At 33.7% G+C, this 21,826-nt stretch overlaps 4 protein-coding genes and 1 pseudogene across 4 annotated transcripts in view; 3 read left to right on the top strand and 2 right to left on the bottom strand.

Annotated features, from left to right (window-relative positions):
• Positions 57 to 1,356, top strand: LOC105160656 (ethylene-responsive transcription factor 5-like). The gene has a single exon (XM_011078134.2). The coding sequence runs from the start codon at positions 157 to 159 to the stop codon at positions 1,117 to 1,119; it is 963 nt and encodes a 320-aa protein (XP_011076436.1). The 5' UTR covers positions 57 to 156; the 3' UTR covers positions 1,120 to 1,356.
• LOC105160655 (ethylene-responsive transcription factor ERF106-like) lies at positions 9,605 to 10,897 on the top strand. Its single transcript, XM_011078133.2, has one exon. It carries the CDS (start codon positions 10,021 to 10,023, stop codon positions 10,708 to 10,710), a length of 690 nt encoding a protein of 229 aa, XP_011076435.1. The 5' UTR covers positions 9,605 to 10,020; the 3' UTR covers positions 10,711 to 10,897.
• On the top strand, positions 10,825 to 12,444 carry LOC105160744 (annotated as a pseudogene).
• Positions 14,601 to 20,086, bottom strand: LOC105160653 (ATP-dependent 6-phosphofructokinase 4, chloroplastic). Its single transcript, XM_011078132.2, has 14 exons — positions 19,593 to 20,086; positions 19,448 to 19,494; positions 19,258 to 19,297; positions 19,104 to 19,166; positions 18,816 to 18,953; positions 18,249 to 18,407; positions 18,122 to 18,175; positions 17,973 to 18,041; positions 17,228 to 17,357; positions 17,095 to 17,135; positions 16,605 to 16,829; positions 16,074 to 16,122; positions 15,335 to 15,489; positions 14,601 to 15,102 (listed from the first exon to the last, which is right to left on the bottom strand). The coding sequence occupies exons 1-14, from the start codon at positions 19,866 to 19,868 to the stop codon at positions 14,938 to 14,940; spliced, it is 1,611 nt and encodes a 536-aa protein (XP_011076434.1). The 5' UTR covers positions 19,869 to 20,086; the 3' UTR covers positions 14,601 to 14,937.
• LOC105160652 (putative lipase YOR059C) overlaps positions 20,429 to 21,826 on the bottom strand; it is a 5,045-nt gene continuing 3,647 nt past the window's right edge. The window contains exons 9-11 of the mRNA XM_011078131.2: positions 21,099 to 21,196; positions 20,880 to 21,011; positions 20,429 to 20,783 (exon numbers count right to left, since the gene is read on the bottom strand). Coding sequence (XP_011076433.1) covers positions 20,940 to 21,011; positions 21,099 to 21,196 — 170 coding nt within the window. The 3' untranslated portion in view covers positions 20,429 to 20,783; positions 20,880 to 20,939. The remainder of the gene's footprint in view (positions 20,784 to 20,879; positions 21,012 to 21,098; positions 21,197 to 21,826) is intronic.

Raw genomic sequence — 21,826 nt, 5'->3', positions numbered from 1 at the left:
CCACCCCAACTATTCCACCATATTTTCCACCCCTTTATAACCCAACCCCCTCACTCCTTCTTTTCCACTCAAACCAACTTTGAGTTCAGACCAACCAATCAAGACTAGCTAGAAATCAAAACCCTTTTACTTTTCTGCGAGATCTTTCAGATAACAATGGCCTCGCCTGATGAAAGTTCAGCCCTGGAAATCATACGCCAGCACCTTCTTGATGATTCTGCCTTCTTGCAAACCTATTGTTCATCTCCTGTTTTTGACTCGGATAATTCCCAGATTTCAAGAACCTCAAGCAATTCGAGTTCTGTTCTCTCTGAACTGACCAACAGCTCTACATCTTCTTCCTCCGTTGAGCAAAGTTCTTCTGTTTTCATGCCTGTCTTTACAGCTACCAGTAATCTTGAATTCTCCGGCTTCTTCAGATCAGAAGCTGCGCCTGAATTCTTGGAGTTTGAAACCAAGCCACGAATTCTGTGTAGTAGTTCGGACCCTATGAAGCAGAAGAACTTCAGCGAGAGGAAGCCGTCACTCAACATAGCCATTCCGACAGTGAGCAAGAAAGTGGAGTGGGATCAGAATTTCGATGCTTCTTTCAAAGTGCAGAAGGTGGCTGAGAGAAAGGTTGAAGCGAACTCCGCCGACCGGAGACATTACAGAGGCGTCAGGCAGAGGCCCTGGGGGAAGTTTGCGGCGGAGATACGTGACCCTAACAGGAAGGGAACCCGGGTTTGGCTCGGAACGTTCGACACGGCGGTGGAGGCGGCGAGAGCCTATGACAGGGCGGCGTTCAAGCTGAGGGGCAGCAAAGCCATACTGAATTTCCCTCTTGAAATTGGAACTTCAAACCCTTTGCCGCAGAATGAGGCCGCGCCGGCGGCAGGTTGCCGGAAGAGAAAGACGGAGTGGGAGTGTGAAGAAAGGGAGAAGAAAGAAGTTAAGAGGAGAGAAGAAATTCGGGAAGTTAAAACTGAGAGTGAAGCAACGGCGGCAGTCCCATTAACGCCGTCGAGTTGGACGGCCGTTTGGGATGGCGGAGATGGAAAGGGAATATTTGAAGTTCCGCCGCTGTCGCCGTTATCTCCTCATCCAAGTTTGGGTTACTCAAGGCTGATGGTTATTTGAACTTAGGACTCAAATGCACCTGACGCAAAAAGTCTGGGGTGATTTAGGGGTTTCTGAAAGTTTAGGGGAGAAAAAAAGGAATAGTGACTTTGGTTCTTAATCTAATGTATAAAATAATAATAATAAATAATAATTTGTAGATATAGGATAATGTAGTGTAAGAGTTGTTTGATTTATTTATTCGTTTGTATGAGGTGGAAGCACGTTTCTACATATGAAAGTGACAACTTTGGTTAATTATCTTCCAAATCCAACGTCTTTATTTGTTTTTTGCTTTTGCCAACTAACAGAAAAGGACCAACCACGCCTTAATCTAATAGTTAAGATTGAGGTCATTAATTCGAATCTTATAAATATGTGAATATTTATTTCACTTATTATAATTTATTTATAATTATATTAACTAAATCGAAAGATATTATAATTTGTTGTTTATTGTTTTTAGTATATTGATTTATTAGTTGAATTGCCTCACAGCCTTATCATTTTGATAAAACCTAAATTTGTAAAAATAGTCAGAGTGAATTATGTCAATATTTTTTTAAATTAGATCTAATTACGTAAATACATTTTATTTTTATAAAATTATATGTAAATCTCTTAAGAGGGTGTTATTGGAATGTGTCTTAGGAAGCATTTCGGGTAAATTTTGCTACTGAACGAAAGGTGTACTAATAATTACAACTATAATTTCAAAAAGTATATTTATTATATGCAAAGAGTTAGAAGTTGTTTGTGCAATTAGAACTAATTACCTTATAAAATATCAATGTAATTCACCCTAATTGAGACGCTGAACTAAAATCCATTTTTGATAATTAATAACTCTTTGGTAATTCATCGAAAATTGAAATTAATTACCAATAAATCAACTTTATTGATATAAATATAAATGTATTTTAATAGTATTTGCGAGAGTTTTGAACTGATGTTTTTCAACTTTTGATTAAAAAAAATATTTGAAAAGTATTTTGGATGCTAATGTTTGCTTTTAAAATTGATAAAAAAGAAAAAATACTTTTAAACCAATTAGGGTTGTAAGTTCGAATCAATTTTTTTAAATAAAATAAAATTTTATTTTTTACTATTTTACTCTTATTATAATAATTTAATTGGAACAAATCTCATAAGAACCCTCTACAATTTACCATACAAATTTCAACAAGAAGTTGCTAGTTTCTTTCACCAATTCAAGTTGCACGACTTCATTAATTGCAACTTGTATGATACTATTATTAATATTTTGTCTGGTATGATGATTATTTCTAAGGACCATAATCCTAAAAATAACGAGTTGCATAATAATATCTTATTTAACTTTTTATCACACCGTTTTAAAAAAATTCTGGACTAACGACATAAGTCATTAAAAGAAATATGGCTTTTACTATGGTTAAAAATAAAAAATTGTGATGGATATAATTTATTATGGTTGTGCAAAAACTATTAGCCGTTGTTTCTGCAAGCAAGGCCTAAATATTTGATATAGCAAAAAATATAATAAATATTTTAGACATAGGTAAAATCATAAAGAATATTAACTAATTGTGGTTAAAACTAAAATTTGCGCATCGATTTTATCTGATCACGGTGATAGTATATTATTTTGCTATAAGTTTTAAACCGTAGCGATTAGTAGCGTAGAGAATAATTAATTTTTTATTTTAGTTTTTGGTGAAAATCAAAACAAACTATGATATGCATGTACTAAATAATCCAAATTAAGTGGGATGATCCATATTTACATGACCCAAAATTCGACAAGGTATATAAATGAAATTAATAATTATTTGACCTTACCAATGATGCAGTAAAGAAAAAAGAATAAGTAGGTTGAGTTGGAAAGTTAAAAAAGTATAAGGAGCAAAATGATATAATCAAAGAATGTTCGTGGATGGTAGAAACTAAGGCTTCGCATTACTTTTCAACAACACTGAAAAAAATTGTATGTACAATTAGGAGTCGTGTTTACGAACCATGTCTCAATTTAACGGTTAAAGTTGAGATCCGATGAATAAGTTCAAAGTTATATAGGTCGAGTCTCACTAGACATGTAAATATTTATAATTTGAGTATTTTGACGCTTATTTTTTTTAGATTTATAGAATAAAAAAATGTGTGGTGGAGGAAAACAATAGTCTATGCTCTAGCTAATTATGTGCATGTAGGAGCAAGTTGCATTGAAATTAAAATCTGCGTGTAATATCTAGGTGCGTATTAGGGGTTTTGGACATACAAGTCCATCGTTTTTATAAACTACGTATGCGTGTCTTAGCTCTACGTCATTATGAAGATTTGCAACTATTTCTAGTTCAATCTTTTCACTAAAATAATATCAATCTTTTTCAAAATATCGCAAGAAAAAATAATACTAAACACTCGTCACATGCATCCCGACATATTTTAAAATTTTTGAAAATTTAGATTTCGTTTTTCAATCTATTTAAAAACGATTACAGACGGGGCGGAGCGTATCACACTAGAGGAAATATATCATTTAATAATGGTTAATTGTCGTGATTAAGAATAAATAGTCGTAGTAAACTATTATTGACGAGGGTTAAGCAATGATTGTTGGTTGTGGTTTTTACGAGTGCGATTAAGATATTTGTTTTGGTTCATAGATATGAAGAAAATAACTTTTTGTGACGAATAATTTTCTGTTTAATAATAAATATTTATCATAGTTTTAATTTATAATTATTAAAATTATAGCGAATAATAAATTTTATTCCAAAGTCGTCAATTTTAGAGTAGGAGAGTGGTCCAGCATTCTTATAATAATGGAGCTCTATGGCCCGGGGAATAACCAGCAGCCGCTAAAAACAAAAGTTGCTATGTCATATTCAATCAATTTAATGTTTTTTCTTTTTTATAATAAATTATATTTTTTCTTGTCATTATTAATCCATTTTCTCTCTCTTTTTTTTTTGGCTGGAATCCACATCATTATTATATAATTCAATACATTTAAATTTAAATAGTAATTTAATATTTTAATATTTTTAAATTAATTAATATATTCAAAGTAAATAAAAAAAATAAGACACTGCTATTAGAAGTAAACTATGTACCACATTCATGGGATTCGAAAAAATCCACAACCTCTTGATTGTAAGGCCTCAATCTCACCACTCGAACAACGCCTCATTGGCTGATCTAATCGTTTTATTATCATCGTTTATTGCATTGTCTGACGGTCGATTGAGCTTAATCAACTGGCAAACTATTATGGTTGGCAAAATGTGATTTGCTTAAAGAGTCAATTAATTTTATTAGAAATTTTAGAGTATGTGAATTTAAAGTTAGTTGATTGTATTAGTTTTCTGATTAGCTATTCATCTTATCTTATTTTAAATATAATTATATAATATAATAAAAATTTAAATTACGCACACATATCGAGTGTGCTTAATTTGTAAATAGTTAGTTTCTAATCGCACACTAGTACGAGGTCTTAGGTTGGTGACGTAGACAATTAACTAATTATATATATTTAGTGTTTAAAGTTTTAAGTGGTAATTAATTAATTAAGAACTAATGACAAAAGTTGTGCATTAAATTATCACTAAAGTTAAATATCAGTTACACATATATAGTGACAATAATTACGTACCGTAGTCGTAGTGTTCTCTTTTTAAGAAACACATTTATATATTAAAAATTTATTATATCATTCAATACATAAAGATTTAAAAAATGACCAATACATTAATAATTCAAGTTGACGAATATATCCACATGGGATAAAATTATAATATTTATATATAATCATCAAATTTATGAAATTCGATTAATTATTAATTATGAGACCTCAATTTCACGAAGGTAGGGTTGCAACACAGGGAGAATTGATCAAGGGTAAAACAAACCACATACAAGTTGAAACCAACAATCATACACACGAAGATGGCTTACTTTTTACTTATTAATTATTGGAGCAATTAATTAAAATAATAATTATTTGACCTTGAGTTATAATTAACAAACCCTAAGTTGTCCATATTTATTATTCCCTATATATGTAAGGATTGTCATATATATACTATTATTTAATTATTTATTTATTAATTAATATTCTGACGCATGAAATCTGTGCTTGACAATTTCAGCAAATGTAACAAAAAGAATTGGACTTTTGGGTTCTGTCGTACTACAAGAAAAATATATTATTACTATTAAAATATTTTGTCAATACCCAAAATTATAAAATAATTTATATTTACCGATTAATATGATCAATTTTAAATATTTTAACTGGAGTTATGTGGTCTTAATTGTTAATATTTGAATGATTAGTAAAATGACAATCGATTTAATTCCAATACAATCATATTTATTATTATTAATTTGTCGCTCTCTATGCACCTGTCACTGATTATGTATAATAACAATTTTATATATAATTTTATTAATCACTAATTACATCACTGATGATATATATAATGTTTGGACAATCCTTGTCTTTAATAAAATTTGAGAAAATGACTGCTGAAAAGAAAAGAAAGTCAATTTTTTATATTGTCACTTGAAATTTTTATTACTAATATTATGTTCTTGTATAGTAATTAAGATAAACAAAAAAAATTAAATAAAAGAAAGCTGTTGGTACCTTATTAGAAAAAAATTATTATTGATTATAATATTAATGGCAATGGCTAAAAATTTTGATAATCATATTAATTACAGTTAAATAAAATTAATGCAAAAAACTAGTTTTTTTCCATCATGAAAAATTATTTGCTACAGTTATGAGCTATAGTAAAACTATTTGCCATGGCAAATGTTGTAGCTACAACCGTTGCGTGGTCGTGGTCAATGACTATTTGCTACGGTTATATGTTATATTTTTTGTAGTGCCTCAATATAAATGTTATATATGTCCAAGGTAGAAACTGAAAGACATTCTTAATTCGAATTGAATTTGGCCAGACATGAATACTCGCATGAGTATAATACATTTATTGTATAATTGGTGAACAACTTAAGAATAGTGAACAATTACATAATAAATATATCACATTGATCATATAATTGATTTAATTGGATGAATTTTCGAAGAGAATATTGTGTAAACCCGTGATTCAGGAGTGTGATGAGGAATCCATCAATTCACAAGCTAGGTCAAAATTCTCTTGTAATAATTGTATTATTTCACAATGGGCAATCTGAACAAAACCCTAGGTCTGAAACCTGTTCCCTAAAGTCTACGTAAAAGAATGATGAAACCCTCAATTTTTCCTTGTTAAGTACGTACCAAATATTGACTATATTTTAGGAAGTACTACGCAGACAAATGTTGTTGCCTCCATTATTAGTTTTTGACTTTTGTAATAATTAATGCCATTGATTTTAACAGCCATTTTGAGAATGGTCTTTCTTTTCAATTTTCTTTTTTAAATGAAAAAATTGGATTTTTAACTTTATATCGATTTTTGTATGAAAAATAAAAATATATTTAAATTAGTTAATAAGATTGTGTTTTATATTGAACTGTGATATCAGATTTATGTGTTTTTAGTGAAAATACATGTAAAAAATTTTTTTTTTTACTTTAATTACTGTTTCAAAAATTAAAAAGTAACTTAGGTGTCGGAAACATATATACACCCTAAACATTAATTTTGAATAAGCTAAGACATGGTTGGTATGTTAGGTGTGATACTGTATGTGATGATTTTGCAAAGTATTGACGATGCATTATATGATACTAGCTGTATTTGGCATATTTAATGTATGTGCACATAAAATTTAAAATAAGTATATATTATCTACTAATTTATTGTTGTTGTAGGAAAAATAATAATATAAAAATAATTATGATAAAAAAAATAAATAATTTTGAAAGAGAAAAAAATAGTAACTAAAAAATATAGCATACAAAAATACGAGAGACGTCAAGAAGGTGCTTTCTCTTAATATATAGAATAAGTGAAATTTTAATGTTCAATTCGATCAAATAAAAAATTTGACAATTGTTATCACTTGTAATTAAGATAAACGGGTGTAAGCTAATTGGGACGATGAAAAGATTATTTGGCATTTGTTATGCGTTGTTCGATGATGGAACTTCAAAATGATTAAATTCGATAGAAGTCGTGGGGCGTTTGATTTATGCACGTAATTATTTTTTTAAAAAGATTCTAACTCATAACCACTATTGTCATGAGGGATCATCGTTGGTCATGAAATTCCATTATTTCGATTTTCGAGGTGTTTTCGAGTTTCCCTTCTAAGAAGGCTGCTCTACAGCTTCAGCAGCCTTAGCAACTAGCAAGCAGCATATGTCATATGATACGGATGCGTCACCCACAACTTGCATTTCTCTCATTAAGTCCTTCACTTCACCTGTCCTTTATGCCACAAATTTGGCCAAACGTTAACATTCATCTACAGCTTAATTTAATTCAGGATAATTGCACAAATTATTTTGTTTGTAATTCCATCCCATTATTTTCAAACTCGCCATATTTCATTTCATAACTCCAAAAGGTTTATGATACTAATCCCAAGCGCCTTAATTACGTCAAATTTATGATAGAAACAATCACTAGAAGAAAAAAAAAATGATTATTGGCTATAATTTTAATAGCTATGGACTAAAAACCATAGCAAATAATTTTTATTGACTACGATTAAATAAAATCAATGCAAAAACATAGATATTCCATCAAGAAAAAGTCATGGAAAGCCATGGGAAATATTTTAGCCACCCTCCGTTGCATGGTCGTAGTCAATGACTATTTGCTACAACTATTTCATTTTTCACCATGGTTTACAGTTGTGTTTTTTGTAGTGAATCTTAATTAATTCCCCTCAAAACTTAACCGAACATGTGTCATGCACATGTTGTTCCCTTAAAAGAATTAACACGATTAAGATTTGGGATTAAAAATTATAATTTTTTTGAAATCATAAGTGACAATGTGGTGAGTTCAAAAGTAATAAGAGCAAAATTACAAATAAAACTAACTTGTGGGGACGTAAAATGCAATGTGAACATATTCTAACTAATGGATCTTACAATAAAAAAGACCAAAGGCAAAAACCAAATAAAAAGTGATGCAAAATTGACTAAAAGTAACAATAGAATTTTGATATATTTGGTACATATATAAAAACACGTTATATTCATGGTAATTTTGCTCAAGAGAAAAAGTGATCAAAGTAGAAGACTCAGGTAAGTTGTTATAAAGGAGTAGAGCTGGAGAAAGAAGACGCGTTATCACGTTTTTTATTCATTGTATTTAAAGACGAGCACTGTACATCTCCATAAGTGGAGTTCTTTACAATTTTCTTCATAGTGTTCTTCATTTTCTTAACACGTATTTCCGAGAATAGCTAAAAAGTTTCTTTATATTTTAAAAATAAGTAAAAATTCTCCGTAACTTTTAAAGTTCTGTGCAAAACCCCCATTCTGTTAATTTCTACAATAGATGGAGTGCACTCGCTGTGGGGGTGCAGGTGGACATAATCTTTTTGCTGTTGATTTACAAAAATGCCCTTATATTGTAACTTTATTTTTAATGATTTTTTTTGAATTTTCATCCCTCTAAAAATAAATAATTTTGTTCTTAAATATATTTATTTAAATATCAAACTCCAAAAAAATGTATATTTTTTTTATAAAATTATAATTTAAATTAAAAAATTTAATTAAAATCATAATACAAAAAATAGTATACTGAGTTCATTTTTTAAAATTTAAATATTTATAATCAATGTAAATATTAATGAACAATAATAATACTTTATTAATTACTTTAAATTAATACTTACTTTTAATATATTTTAATAACTTATTTACTATAACTAATATTTATTATTTAAATTACTAGTATGTGTATTTACAATGAAAATTTTAATACATTCTTTTATTATTTTAAATTTTAAACAATTATTTTTTTTATTATTTTAAAAGTATTTTCTTTCTAAAAAAAAAAATTAATTTATTAAAAATATAAAAAAAAATTGAATGAATGATATGATAGCGTTGCGATCGATGTTCTGGACAATCATCGTCGCCCAGGGGGGGCCTGGGGTGGAGGTGGGGAGGGAGATGGGTTAATTTATTATTTATAAATAATAATTTATATTTTATATTTTTATAATTATAAATATAATGTACATCAAAATTTATTAAATATGTACTCTTAATAATTTAAGATTTAATTAAAGATTGAGATTAATTGATTAAATCATACGGCTATTATGCAATTAAAAAAGATTCAGCAGTTATGAAAATAAGTTAGGGTATAATGATTTTATGACAAAAAAATTAACGTCGTAAAAAAGTGAGTGACAAGTGTGCTATATTTAAAAAAATAGAGAAGTTTTTTGCTTATTTTAAAAATACGGAAAAACTTTTAACTAAAATTTGAAACATAGGGAGTAATATGCAATTTGGGGGCAGCCAACTAAAACATCAACTCCGGTCTAAATCTCTCCCTCCTTGTCTATATATGTCTGCATAAGCGACTTTCTCTCCCTCATTGCTATCCTTCAGATAAGATCTTACACCAAATTACCTATCAATCACATACGAATATCTCTCTCTGTTTATGATATTTACAACTAGCCACAAGATACTTTCATGTCCCCAGCCTCTATTTAGTACAATCACTGTGTCTCCATCCGCAAAGCACAGTTGTCCTGATCAAGTCTGGTCGTACTGAATTAATTATTGTGCCTGATCGTAGCTCGCTCTCTCTATATATAGCCCACATCCATTTTTTCTTTGCTAATTAACTATCTCAAGAAACGCACCGTCGATCCTCAAGTTCAAGTCTTTATATATATATAGGTCTTTAGATCTTGTAGTATTATTACAGAAAACTGTTTCAGCAGTTTGTACAGTTTATCTGTTTATGTTTGGTTCTTGCTGTGATCGATCTATTTGTCATGGCAACTCCTGATGAGTGTTTAACGTTGGATCTGATACGGCAACACCTCCTGGAGGACTTCACGTCTGCAGAGTCCTTCCTCGACAATCTCAACCTTCATTTCCCAGATGTTTTCGCCGACACCTCGGTCGGGAGGTCCGGTGAGATCGGCTCCCCTTCTTCCGGGTCGGAGTCGTGTTCGGACCCGAAGCAATCCCACGACTTGCCCGTTTCAGGGTACCTGGATTTGCAGCCTGATTTCTTTGAAGTTGAAATGAAGCCACAAATCAGCATGAATTGCTCTAGTTCTGATAATTATGATGATCCGGGCCCAGATGATACTCCTCCAGCACTTCCTCCTCCTATAGAGAAACCCGTTAAGTCCGACCTTCAATGCGAGATGGCTTTCGGGTCGGAGCCTATAGCAAGATTGGGAAGGCGGTACAGAGGGGTGAGGAGGAGACCGTGGGGCAAATATGCTGCGGAGATCCGGGACCCTATCCGGAAGGGGAGTCGGGTCTGGCTGGGGACTTACGACACTGCTGTTGATGCAGCCAGGGCTTACGACTGCGCTGCCTTCAAGATGAGGGGAAGCAAAGCCATTTTGAACTTTCCTATGGACGCCGGAAAGTACGGGCCGCCGGCTAGTGCCGGCAGGAGGAGGAGAAGAGTGAAGATGTCCGAAGATTGTGCAGATCCCAGCCCTTGATCATTGGATACAAAAGTCAAAGGGCTTGTCGATCAACGAATCAAGTGATCATTAATATATACTTGCAGAATAGTTGTAATCAGTAGGGTAAGGTCCTGTGATTATGATGTAGTAATGCATGCATCGTTTCCATGGAGAAGACAAGATTTCGAGTACAAGGGGTTCAGCTACAAGTACTATACACGCATCGTATAATTGATCATTCTTTTTCAATTATAAGACAAGTGCATCACTAGCTCGAATTTGACCAAACTCGATTTGGGCTTGAATTTTCTGACTGCAAACGCAATAGTGTATCTATTAATATGGTTATATGTATATGATACAAAAATACTCTAATTTTTTAAATATGAGATATTTGGAAATATTTGGTATTTTAGTAATAGTATATACTGTATTTCATGTTAGGAGTTGTGATGAAATAATGGTTCTGATTAAATGAAAAGTGATTATATTGGCAAAAAGAAATTGGAATAGGAAAATACAATTTATGGAGGTATTAATTTATTTATATATTATATGTTGTGCTTAATTACTCCACTAAAAAATAGTGTTATAAGTTGTTGTGGTCATATATATATAGGCTTTCTCGGCTTTGGGTTGCGCGTTACTGCGTTTTAAATCTCATTCTACATATCGCTCTTCAACCAATGAAAAAATATTGTACATATTATTGTTATTTTAGTTACAAATTATGTAGACCTTTAATAATACTGATGAAGAAAAAAATGTATTATTTATTCTATAACTCTTTGGTGGGAGGCACTTTGATTTCAATTTTACAAATAAGGACAATAACTTGACCAAAATATACATATATATATATATATGGGCAAATTGCAATTTTCCTCCATTTTCTTAGGGGCGGTGGCGTTTCCAATCCAGGTCTTTTCCAAAATAGAATAGTAGAACGGTAATTAAAAAAATTTGGCGATTTTAGGACAAATTACCCTAAATCGGCCGGAATTGTGCACGAGGGAGGCACGTGAGCGTCTGAAAGTTGGGGGAAGCTGACGTGTCCGGTTAAATGGATTAGGTGTAAATAAAAAAGGGGCAACATGACGTGGCAAAGCTGACGTGGAAAAAAAGGCCACGTCAGCTTGCAAACGTGGATTGCAATTCTATGCTTTGGGGAGAATTGTTCATATGAGAAGGGCGAGTAATTGTATAATGTGTTGTTGGAGTATCTCCCGGCGGCGCTTTTGCTAATAAGCTTAGGAATTCCAGTGGTGGGGGGATGGAATCTGAAGTCCGGGGATACACAAAAGTTTTGCTCAAAGGGATTCACTATATTCACAAGTTCGGGTGCGTTCACTGTGATATCAAGTTTCAAAACATCTTTTAGGCATGAATGGCCGCGTGAAGATCGCCGATTTTAGGCTGACGAAGCGGGATGGAGGGAGAAAAGGCGCCGCGACGGGGTGCAAATTGAGGGGCACCCCTTTGTACATGTCGTCGGAGATGGTCGCGGGGGCGAGCAGGGGCCTCCGGCGGATATTTGGGCGCTTGGGTGCGTCGTGGTGGAGATGTTGTCTGGAAATCCGGCATGGCGGTGCTCATATATTACCGGATTGATGATGAGAATTGGAGTAGGTGAAGAAGTGCCAGAGATCCCCAGAAGTTTATCGGAGGAAATGAGAGATTTTCTTGGTAAATGTTTCGTGAAGGATCCAAGCAAGAGATGGACGGCGGAGATGCTCTGACGTGGCCTTTTTTTCCACGTCAGTTTTGCCACATCATGTTGCCCCCCCCTTTTTTTTTTACACCTAATTCATTTAACCGGACACGTCAGCTTCCCCCAACTTTCAAACGCTCATGTGCCTCCCTCGTGCACAATTCCGGTCGATTTAGGGTAATTTGTCCTAAAATTGCCAAATTTTTTTAATTACTGTTCTACTATTCTATTTTGAAAAAAACCTGAACTGAAAACGCCAACACCCCTAAAAAACTGGACGAAAATTGCAATTTGCCCTATATATATTTCTATCAAAAAAATATCAATTTCGTTGGGAAAGACATGTTCTTGACATGTGACAACTAATTTTCCAGTGAAATTTGGATGAAATTGCTATTTTTTTTTCATCCTCACTTATAAAATTGAAATAAAAAATGTCATCTCCAATTTCAAGTTACAAAGATGAAAAATGTGTGTTTTCTATCACTGGTAGTATTAGGATGAAGGTTGTGTGAGTGATGACAATGCTGTAGTCTCTGACATTTTGTTTTCTTTGTATATTTATTTATTTATTTTTTTGCCTTTCACCGACTTCAAAACGATAAATAAATGTAAGGTGAACTAAAGAATAATCATTTTATTGAACTATATATTTTCAAAGCCGGCGAGGAACAAAAATATTTGTCATCTTACCTCATACGTTTGTTAGGTCAAGTTATATATATATATATATATTAAACAATAATATATTATTTTAAAATGAGTTTTTAAACTGCTCTGACCCTCAATCTTTGGAAATTTGTGAAACAACCCGCCATTGCTTCTTGCTGGAAAATTGACATGAAATAAGAAAACAAAGAGACAATGAAAATGACTATTATATTGTTGTATAGTATATTATGAATTTGAACATTACCTACAATTGAATTTTCATCGATAATCTTAATCTTTCCCTTTCTGTTAAATAAATAACGATTAATAAATAATTGTTTGATCGTATCATTCTCAAGACCAATGAGAATTTACTTTTTTAAAGAAAAATGAATTATTTTGATGGCCGAATAATATCAAAAGGCTTATATTACGATATGTAATTTTAATTTATAATTTCTCTAAATTGCTCTTTCTCTCAAATATTTTGGAACTTTTTTGCTTGAACATATTATTGTTAATAGTAAGCAAAAATAAGTGTGTTGAAAGTGAGGTGATCAATATGTCGAGGCAATACGAGGTGACAGTTAAAAAACCAACATCGGAGCGTCCACTTGTAAGCCAAGGGCAAGAAAACACATCATTCACCAAGGAGAAGCGCAAGGCTCCAGTAGACAAGGAGGAAACCAAAGCGGCCGAGGACAAGCCTAAGAGGAAGAAGGTTGAGAATAGCAATAAGATAGAAGATGCATGTCGTTACTCCCATGAGGAAAGGCATTGGAAGAGGAACTTACTTGCACTCTCCAAGGTATCTTTGTAATGGAAGTTAACATGGTAGCAAATACCACTTCTTAGGCATTAGATACCGGCTGTGGAAACTGGTAAAAGTTTGTTGGTGCGATCGAAAATATAAAACATAAAGAAAAATGACATCAAAAAAGGAAGGGGAGAGAGAGACAAGATAGAAATATTGATTAGCTTGATAGGTACATTTTAAATAGATAGTAAAAGTACGGTATTATATGAAGTATTATTCTTCAAATACCATAATAAAACATATAACACATGTACCCAAGATTTTGTATGAGAACCCATGAACTATACCATAAACCATATTCTCACTTCTAATTCTGAACACAAACTACTCCCCTTTCCGCTAAAACTTCACTATAAAGTACTTGCACTTTCTCCAACAAAAGTATAATATATTTATCTAAAAAAAAATTGATATTATTAAAAAAAGAAATAACCAATGAAAATTTTCGTGAGAATATTTTCACACTATTATTTATATAAGTTAAATGTATATACTGAAATTCCAACGATCGTATGAAAAGCAAAAGCCAAAGAAAGATTGTCCATCTCCAGAAAAAAAACAATATGATGTACCTAAACAAATCAAAGAAGAGAGCACACCTGCAGACTTTTAGTTGCAAGTGGGGGACCCTCTAGAACAACTGGTTGCAGGATTTTCTGTCCCAAACATAGTTTACATGGCCATATGAGGTGTTCCCCAGCTAAAATACTCAACTACAAATTATAGGACCATTATCACACAAGTGGAAAGCCTCACCAACGGAAAAGAAAGCTATATCATTTTGTTTCTGACATTTCCAAGTCACATCAAAATAAAACTGTTTAAGAATCTCAGATGATTTCTCCTTTGTGTTTTATTAGATCAAATGGGAAAAGCTACTCTATCTACAAGCATCATTTATGCATTCATTTCACATTTGAAAAAAGCATCCATAATAAACTACTGCTACTTCCGGTACTATTTGTTTTATGTCGGTAAGAGCCTGAATATGAGCAATTTCTCGACGTACCACAACGTAAAACATGAGCAGTATGGACACTCAACAAACACCAAGAGGTAACAGCCAACAATAATGGCACGTATTCTATATCGAAGTAATCTTCATACTGTTGATCTCATCAAAGATCTCCGCATTAACTCTTTCCTGCACAACCTCACAACTCAGAAAACTAGGTTGATTTGTGGATGTAAGAAGTCGAGCCCACATTCGGTCTGTCAATTTCACCGTATTTTGTGTCTCTGTTACTCGCTGGAAATACAAACCCACAAAGTTAACTCTAAGAACTCAAGTAATTACATTGTCAGGCACAAAATGCACGAGCAGGCCATCTAAACATCTACCTAATCCATTTGTCTTTAGTAAATGTACACATATTTACATATATATATATATATCTATTATATCCAAAGAAGCATGACACATGCATACTATATAGCTTTCGTATTTAAAGATAGTATTATATATCCAGCGAAGAGCTTACATTGATTGGAATATAGGCATGTCTGCTGTTTACAGGCCCAACAGTGAAGCCAGTATATCCTGCCATGGCTCCATGAACGGCATTTTGAGCAAGAAGTGTGCAGTAGATGTTATCCGATGCATTACTAGGAATTGCTCGAATCATATATGTAGGATCTGCAGAAGCATTTCATGTATCAATTGAGAAAAAAAGAACTTGGAGAGGAAAATAAATGCTAACGCAACTATAATTTCATCATATTAGACTTAAAAAGTTGGCCTTATGCAACCATTATTCTCTCAAGGTGGCGAGAGAAAATTCACCCAAATACAAAGTTGAGGAGCTTCCAAAGCTTTGTGTAAATTAACCAGTTCATAAAAGTAACGGAATTTAAGAATAAGATCATGAGAATATCTCTATATGTGAATAGTAAAATATCGAGAAGTCCTGATTAGCACATGGTTCAGACATTGAAAATAATAGCACGGATGAACCCAAATTTTATAGCTTAAGCTTGCTTTCACAAACTCTCATTCATGATGCAAAGCATTACAATATTTAGGACAAAAGAAAAACTAATTTTCACCTTTACCATTCTCAGTCAATATGCTTTCGCTAATCTTTTGAAACTTTACCCAGTTAGATAAAAAGGGGGATGCATAATACAAAATGACAAACCATATGATAAGTTGTGTGATAAAATTGGCTCAATCGAAAGCATCCCTACCAAAGTTGATGGAAAATCATGAAAACATATTACCTATATATTTCATATTGATTGCCATCTTCCGCACATTTGTGAAGTGATCCTGGAAATAAAACAAAAATCCAAATTCAATAGCAGGAACTAGGAAAGAGATTGACAGCAGAAGATCTTAGCATTAAATCCTATTACCATCACAAAGTACAGCTAATACAAATTGACACGTTTCTTAAAACTAAATAGCAAGATATGACAAAATTCCTCAAATATTCAGCTTTAACAGAAGATCCAAGGATATCAGTGGGGGAGAAGGTCATGTGGCAATCAAAATTTATTTATTAGGAACAAGATAAATCAGCACAGGAATATGATATCGCGGGAAAGTGAATGGAAAGAATGCATGTTTGGCAATAACAAAACCATGAGACAGGGAAATCTGCAGTGTATAGATTCATATCAGCACAATGAAAGTTAATTAGTATCAAGGTATAAAGAGGAACTGCCAACTAGAAGAATCTACATATTGAGCTGTTAATAATGAAAGCCAAAACATTTGAAAGAGAGGAAAATTGTAGATCTCCAAGATACCTTAATCTTTTGTGTTAACCAGAGGCCAACATCCAAAAGTAACCGGTTCCCAGATGCATCTTTTTCAGCAGCTGCATGCCAGCTCTGAGCAACATATTCCTGTCCTGCACCCTCAGCCAGCACAATCACCATATGCCCATTTTCCTTGAGCCTCTCCTCAACAAACTCAAACAGCCCACCCTGCCCTTCCAAATAGAATGGGGACTCGGGTATTAAGCAACAATCCTGTCACAATCCACAACCTGTAAGGAGACTTTGCAAAGTGCAGTCATAATATTTCCAACATATTTGAAAAGCCCTACAATTAAACCAGTCAGCATAAAAGATAAAGTTCCAATCAGTGAGGAGAATGAACAAAAAACTTGAAAACATCTAGTAATACTTGTTTCAAATATACTCGTAAACAAAAGAACAATACGCATAAAGACAGTTCTACGACAGATATTCATATATTAAAGAACTAGAAATGGAGGAATTTGATGTTTCTTACCACATCGCGACTCGCCAATGTTGCATGCATAGCAATGAATCCTGAGGGAAAAATACAAAAGTCAATTAGAATTAGACTCAAAAGCTTGTGGAAGAACAATTAGCTCCTTTTACACAATGCTCAATCACTTTACCACTGTAGCGCCCCATAAGCTTCACAATTCCAACTCCATTTTCCACGCTCTCAACCTCCACATGTGCAGCATTTATGGCCCTCTGAGCCTCCTCTACAGCAGTATCAAAGCCAAATGATTTGTCTATCACCTATACAATCAGATGCAGAATCAAGCTTGAATTGAGTGTAAACAAATTTATGAAATGAAGAAAATAAATCTGTTGCTAACGAATGTCACACCAGAATCCAGTAACAAACATATGCATCCGCATTCTACACCTCAGGTCTTCTACAGTCTTTTGCCAACAAGGATGAAAGAAATTTCATAATGCACATACATGCCACATCAGCTTAAAACATGGTGAATGAAGTGCCGGTAAAAGAAAATCCAAAAATTGGTTAACCAACTTGACCTACGGGCTTTCTGCATTTATCTCAAAAACAGATGCAAATATCTGCCTTTTCAGATTCCCCAGCCATAACATGTCTGCCAATACAAAGGCTGCAGAATAAACAACTTATCCCATAATCTTGCCATTTCCCCTATTCATCAGAGATAGAGAACTTCAGTTAAGTAACGTCTTTTCTCATTGCAGGTTTGGTTTAAGCCTTTCATTACCATTATCTGAACAAGTGAGTACAATCAATGTCATAGGTAAAAGAAAAATATTACAAATCTAAGCGCAAGCAAAAAGCATCAATCCAAGTATCTAACTGTAGATAATATGCACCACACTGACAGAGATCTTACTGGGAGAACTTACAGCAATATCATTATCAATTGTCTTGGGAATTCCAGCTACTGCCACTTTAAGCCCACGCCTTTCCACTTCCTTAAAGATTTGCAGACATCACCTTAGAAATACTTAAACAACCATAAAACAGGAGGAGAAGATATAGTTTCAATGATCACCTTATAAATTGCAGCTGCGCCTTTTTGAGTACCATCCCCTCCAATTATGTAAACCTGGTAATCTAAATTATCTTCAAAAACTTTTTAAATTAATAAAAACACATCCAGAGAAAAATACGATATTCACCTGGTTTATTCCCCGATCCTGAATATTGTCAACTATCTTATTGGTATCATGACCTCCTCTTGAAGTTTGCAGGAAAGTTCCACCACGTTTATGAATATCATTTACAGATTTTGAAGTCAACTGGATAGTATTTTTTGAGTAGAACCCTCTATATCCTCCCTGAAAATTCTCATTAGCATGATTACCGTATTCTTAGGTGCAACAGAAGACAACCAGGATGTTAACAGGATAGTTATTTACTTGGATATGATGCTTAACCTTGAGTTTCAAAGATTAAAAAGTGAGGCAAGGGTGGTTTTACTATTTGCACTATACTCATGAGCAGCATGAAGCAGAAGAGACCATCCTTGGTTTAAGAAAATTAAACACAAAGAACAACATTAAAAATCTCCAGGTGTAAAATTAATGGCCACAGAGCTAAGCTATCCAACAACAATAGGCAGGGTACATCAATGGATGGCATTAAAGTTAAAAAAGAGCTTTGACATCCAAGTAATGATAAACATAAGCAAACCTTTTACAAACTAATTTTAAGTAGATAATGAAAGACCAAGTTACAAATCTAACCTGAATTCCAAGGACCCCATTTACTCCGTACATGTTACTCAAACCACAAACTATTTCCCGCATCACTGTATTAATTCCAGGGCATAAACCCCCACATGTGACGATACATGCACGCACTTCCTCTGGCTTAAAGTACACCTAAATTAAAATGAAAAAAAATACATTTCCATGAAGAACATTAATATATTTGCTTCTAGTAAACACACCAGTTATGTCAAATAGCCCTTTCAAGGAACATATTGCATCTTTTCTTTCTTTTTTTTATTTAATAATCATTCAATATCATACCTTTTCACGGGGCCCTGCACGCCGAAAATGTATTCCTCTGGGGCTGTCCTTCTGAACAACAATCTGAAAGAAAAATGTGACCTTTTAATTGACTATATCTCAACAAATACATAAAATCTTGGGCATAAAAGTTGCTAGGGAAGAGTGACTTTACCTTCTGTGCCACCATATCTTCAGGGCTCACAAATGTTCTCCTATGACAAAACAATAAAATATAACACATTCAATGAAGCATGTTATTCATCGCGAGAAAAGGGCAAATACATTAACTTCCAAAATAAATAATACTGAGAAAAGCATAGTAGTAAATACTTAATTCTTTTTGAGGTAAAATGTTGACTTACTTTACGATGGCATAAGCTTGCGATTTCTTCAACGGACTTGGGTATGACTGGAAATCACAAACAATACATATGTATATGCTCCGGAATTCCACATCTTACAAGTTACTAATGAGATGAAAGGTAATGATAACACTACTAAATTTACCGGTAAGTCAGGGAGGAAATTGGTTAGGTGCGGGACGTCTTCGAGGACGAAATCGTCATTCTGCTCCCCCTTCACATTGACAGCGCCGTCGGTTGAGGCTCGGACTTTGGTCAAACAGTTTTGGCGCGAAATCAACTTTCTCCCGAGAGACGACTGCTTCGTGATGCCAAGTTTCACAAAACTGAAAGAAGAAACTGAAGCGAACCTTCGCGTAGAAGAACTGGGGGGCCACGAAACAGAGAGAGAATGAGAGGCGGAGGTGAGGGTGGTTTCCATCGGCGACGGAACTGAAGAGAACCGGAGTTTCAGCGACGGCGGCGCGCTCGTGCGACTTTAAGAGACGATGGAGATGCCGTTGCGAGAACTGCACCGAACCGTAGGGAGTAAGAATTTTCAGAGGGAACCAATGCAATGAGCATTTGAAGTTTGACCAGAGAAGCTTCGTCCCCTCTACGGTGACGGTCGGATGCTCTTTTCTTTATTTTCACTTTTTTTGGGAACTAAAAATCGCAAATCCACCTTACTAAATATTTATTATATTCAATCAATAATAATTGTATATATAAAAAATTAAAAAAAAATAATAATTTACATACTTCATGAGCCATTTACTTTTTATACGTGGAATAAATAATTGATAAGACCCTTTATGACTTAAAAAACGAGCAATCAAATAATTTGTAAAAGTAGTAAGAAGAAAAATTATGAATTGTCATCAAAAGATTATATGCCTAAAAGTTGTGGTAATAGTAAGCTAAGTAACATAATTTAACATTTTTAGTATTATAATCTCTGCATGACTGCACCTTTGATCACTAAATGATTCTTTGCTGATATCGTCCAACATTATCATTTCAAAAACTGGGACAGCATCAATCCTAACAAGACCCCAACAATTTCGTCAAAGATTGACGCAAGCTCTTATTGTTGCGAGAGAGGTCCTGAATGCAGACTCAAGTTTTACCCTGTCCTGGCCCTCCACGGTTGTAACTTCTTTTATAAAAAATAAGCAACAGTTGCGATACTTATGAGCATATATAACAGTACATAAGATAGATCTCCACTACGGACCAGTTTATCAATCGATTTACAGTGGACAACAATTAATAGACAAAGTATCTGGCAACAATTACAATGTAGTAATAAGGGGATCTTCTCAATTTGCTTTGATGAGGCTAAGAAACCAGCACCCTGCACCGCAGATGAAATTTATGGGTGCTGTTAAACGTTGAAGTTGAGTAAGAGAAAGAAAAGAAGCTATATGTACATGGCGTAGCATTAGCTTACCTTCTAACATCGCGTGTAAGAGGCCCTTACATGCTGTAATTTGGGGCCAATGGGGCTCTCCTATAAAAGAAAATGATCAATCATGTGTTGTATAACGTCTGCACCTTCTGAGTGCATGTAATGGTCTTTGACCTGCATTTCGCATTTTTTAAGTAAGAACTCAACGTTTAAACGAGAAATGAGAAGTTGATGGTGTGGGCGGTTAATGAGAGAAGAGACCTGAATAATGCTGTGGGCAGCGAATTTAACCCGACTTCGATGGAAGCTTACATCCACTTTCTCCCATGACACGCGAGAAAGGCCAGTGACTAGTTCCTCTGAGTTCCATAAGCCAGAATAAGATTTTAGTTCGACATGGAATTCCAAGTTAGAAGCATAAAGAGATGGTGGACCATAACTGACCAAACAGGGATTCAATGCAAATGAATAAAACTTCAAGATAAAAAACAAAGGGAAGAAAGTTGAAACACCTAGGAATTCTGTTCATTGTGGTTTCTTCATTTACCCATGATGAGTCAGATGCACATACTCAAGCTACAGTGGAACTCAAAGAACATAAAAGTAGGGGAGAAATGGCAGACGGAAAAATTTTGATGAGAAGAACTGCACCAGCAAATGGACAGGTGGGATTGGTTGTTGCTGGTTGGGTATGAATTTATATTTATAATTAACAAAATTCTTATAAGCATCTTTTGGTTTGATTGAGCTAAAATGGGTCAACAAACTATCCCATCTGTGCTTTTAGGAATTTCAACTTCTGCTAATGTAGTTAGGAGGAAATTGGAAGAACTGGGAAAACTATAGAAGAAAAGGGAAATAGTTTAAAAGGCAAAGAGTGACGAAAGTTGAGGAAAGTAAACTCTAAATATGAGCAAATACATATCTATTTCCTGCAAGGTTGCTCCAACCACGTAATCAGACACCAAAAATAAGTGGCACAAGTGTAT

Source organism: Sesamum indicum, linkage group LG4 (assembly GCF_000512975.1).
Source record: "Sesamum indicum cultivar Zhongzhi No. 13 linkage group LG4, S_indicum_v1.0, whole genome shotgun sequence".
In the NCBI taxonomy this organism is placed as follows: domain Eukaryota; kingdom Viridiplantae; phylum Streptophyta; class Magnoliopsida; order Lamiales; family Pedaliaceae; genus Sesamum; species Sesamum indicum.
Note: the sequence above shows the minus strand (reverse complement) of the source record. Positions and strands in the feature narration are given on the sequence as shown.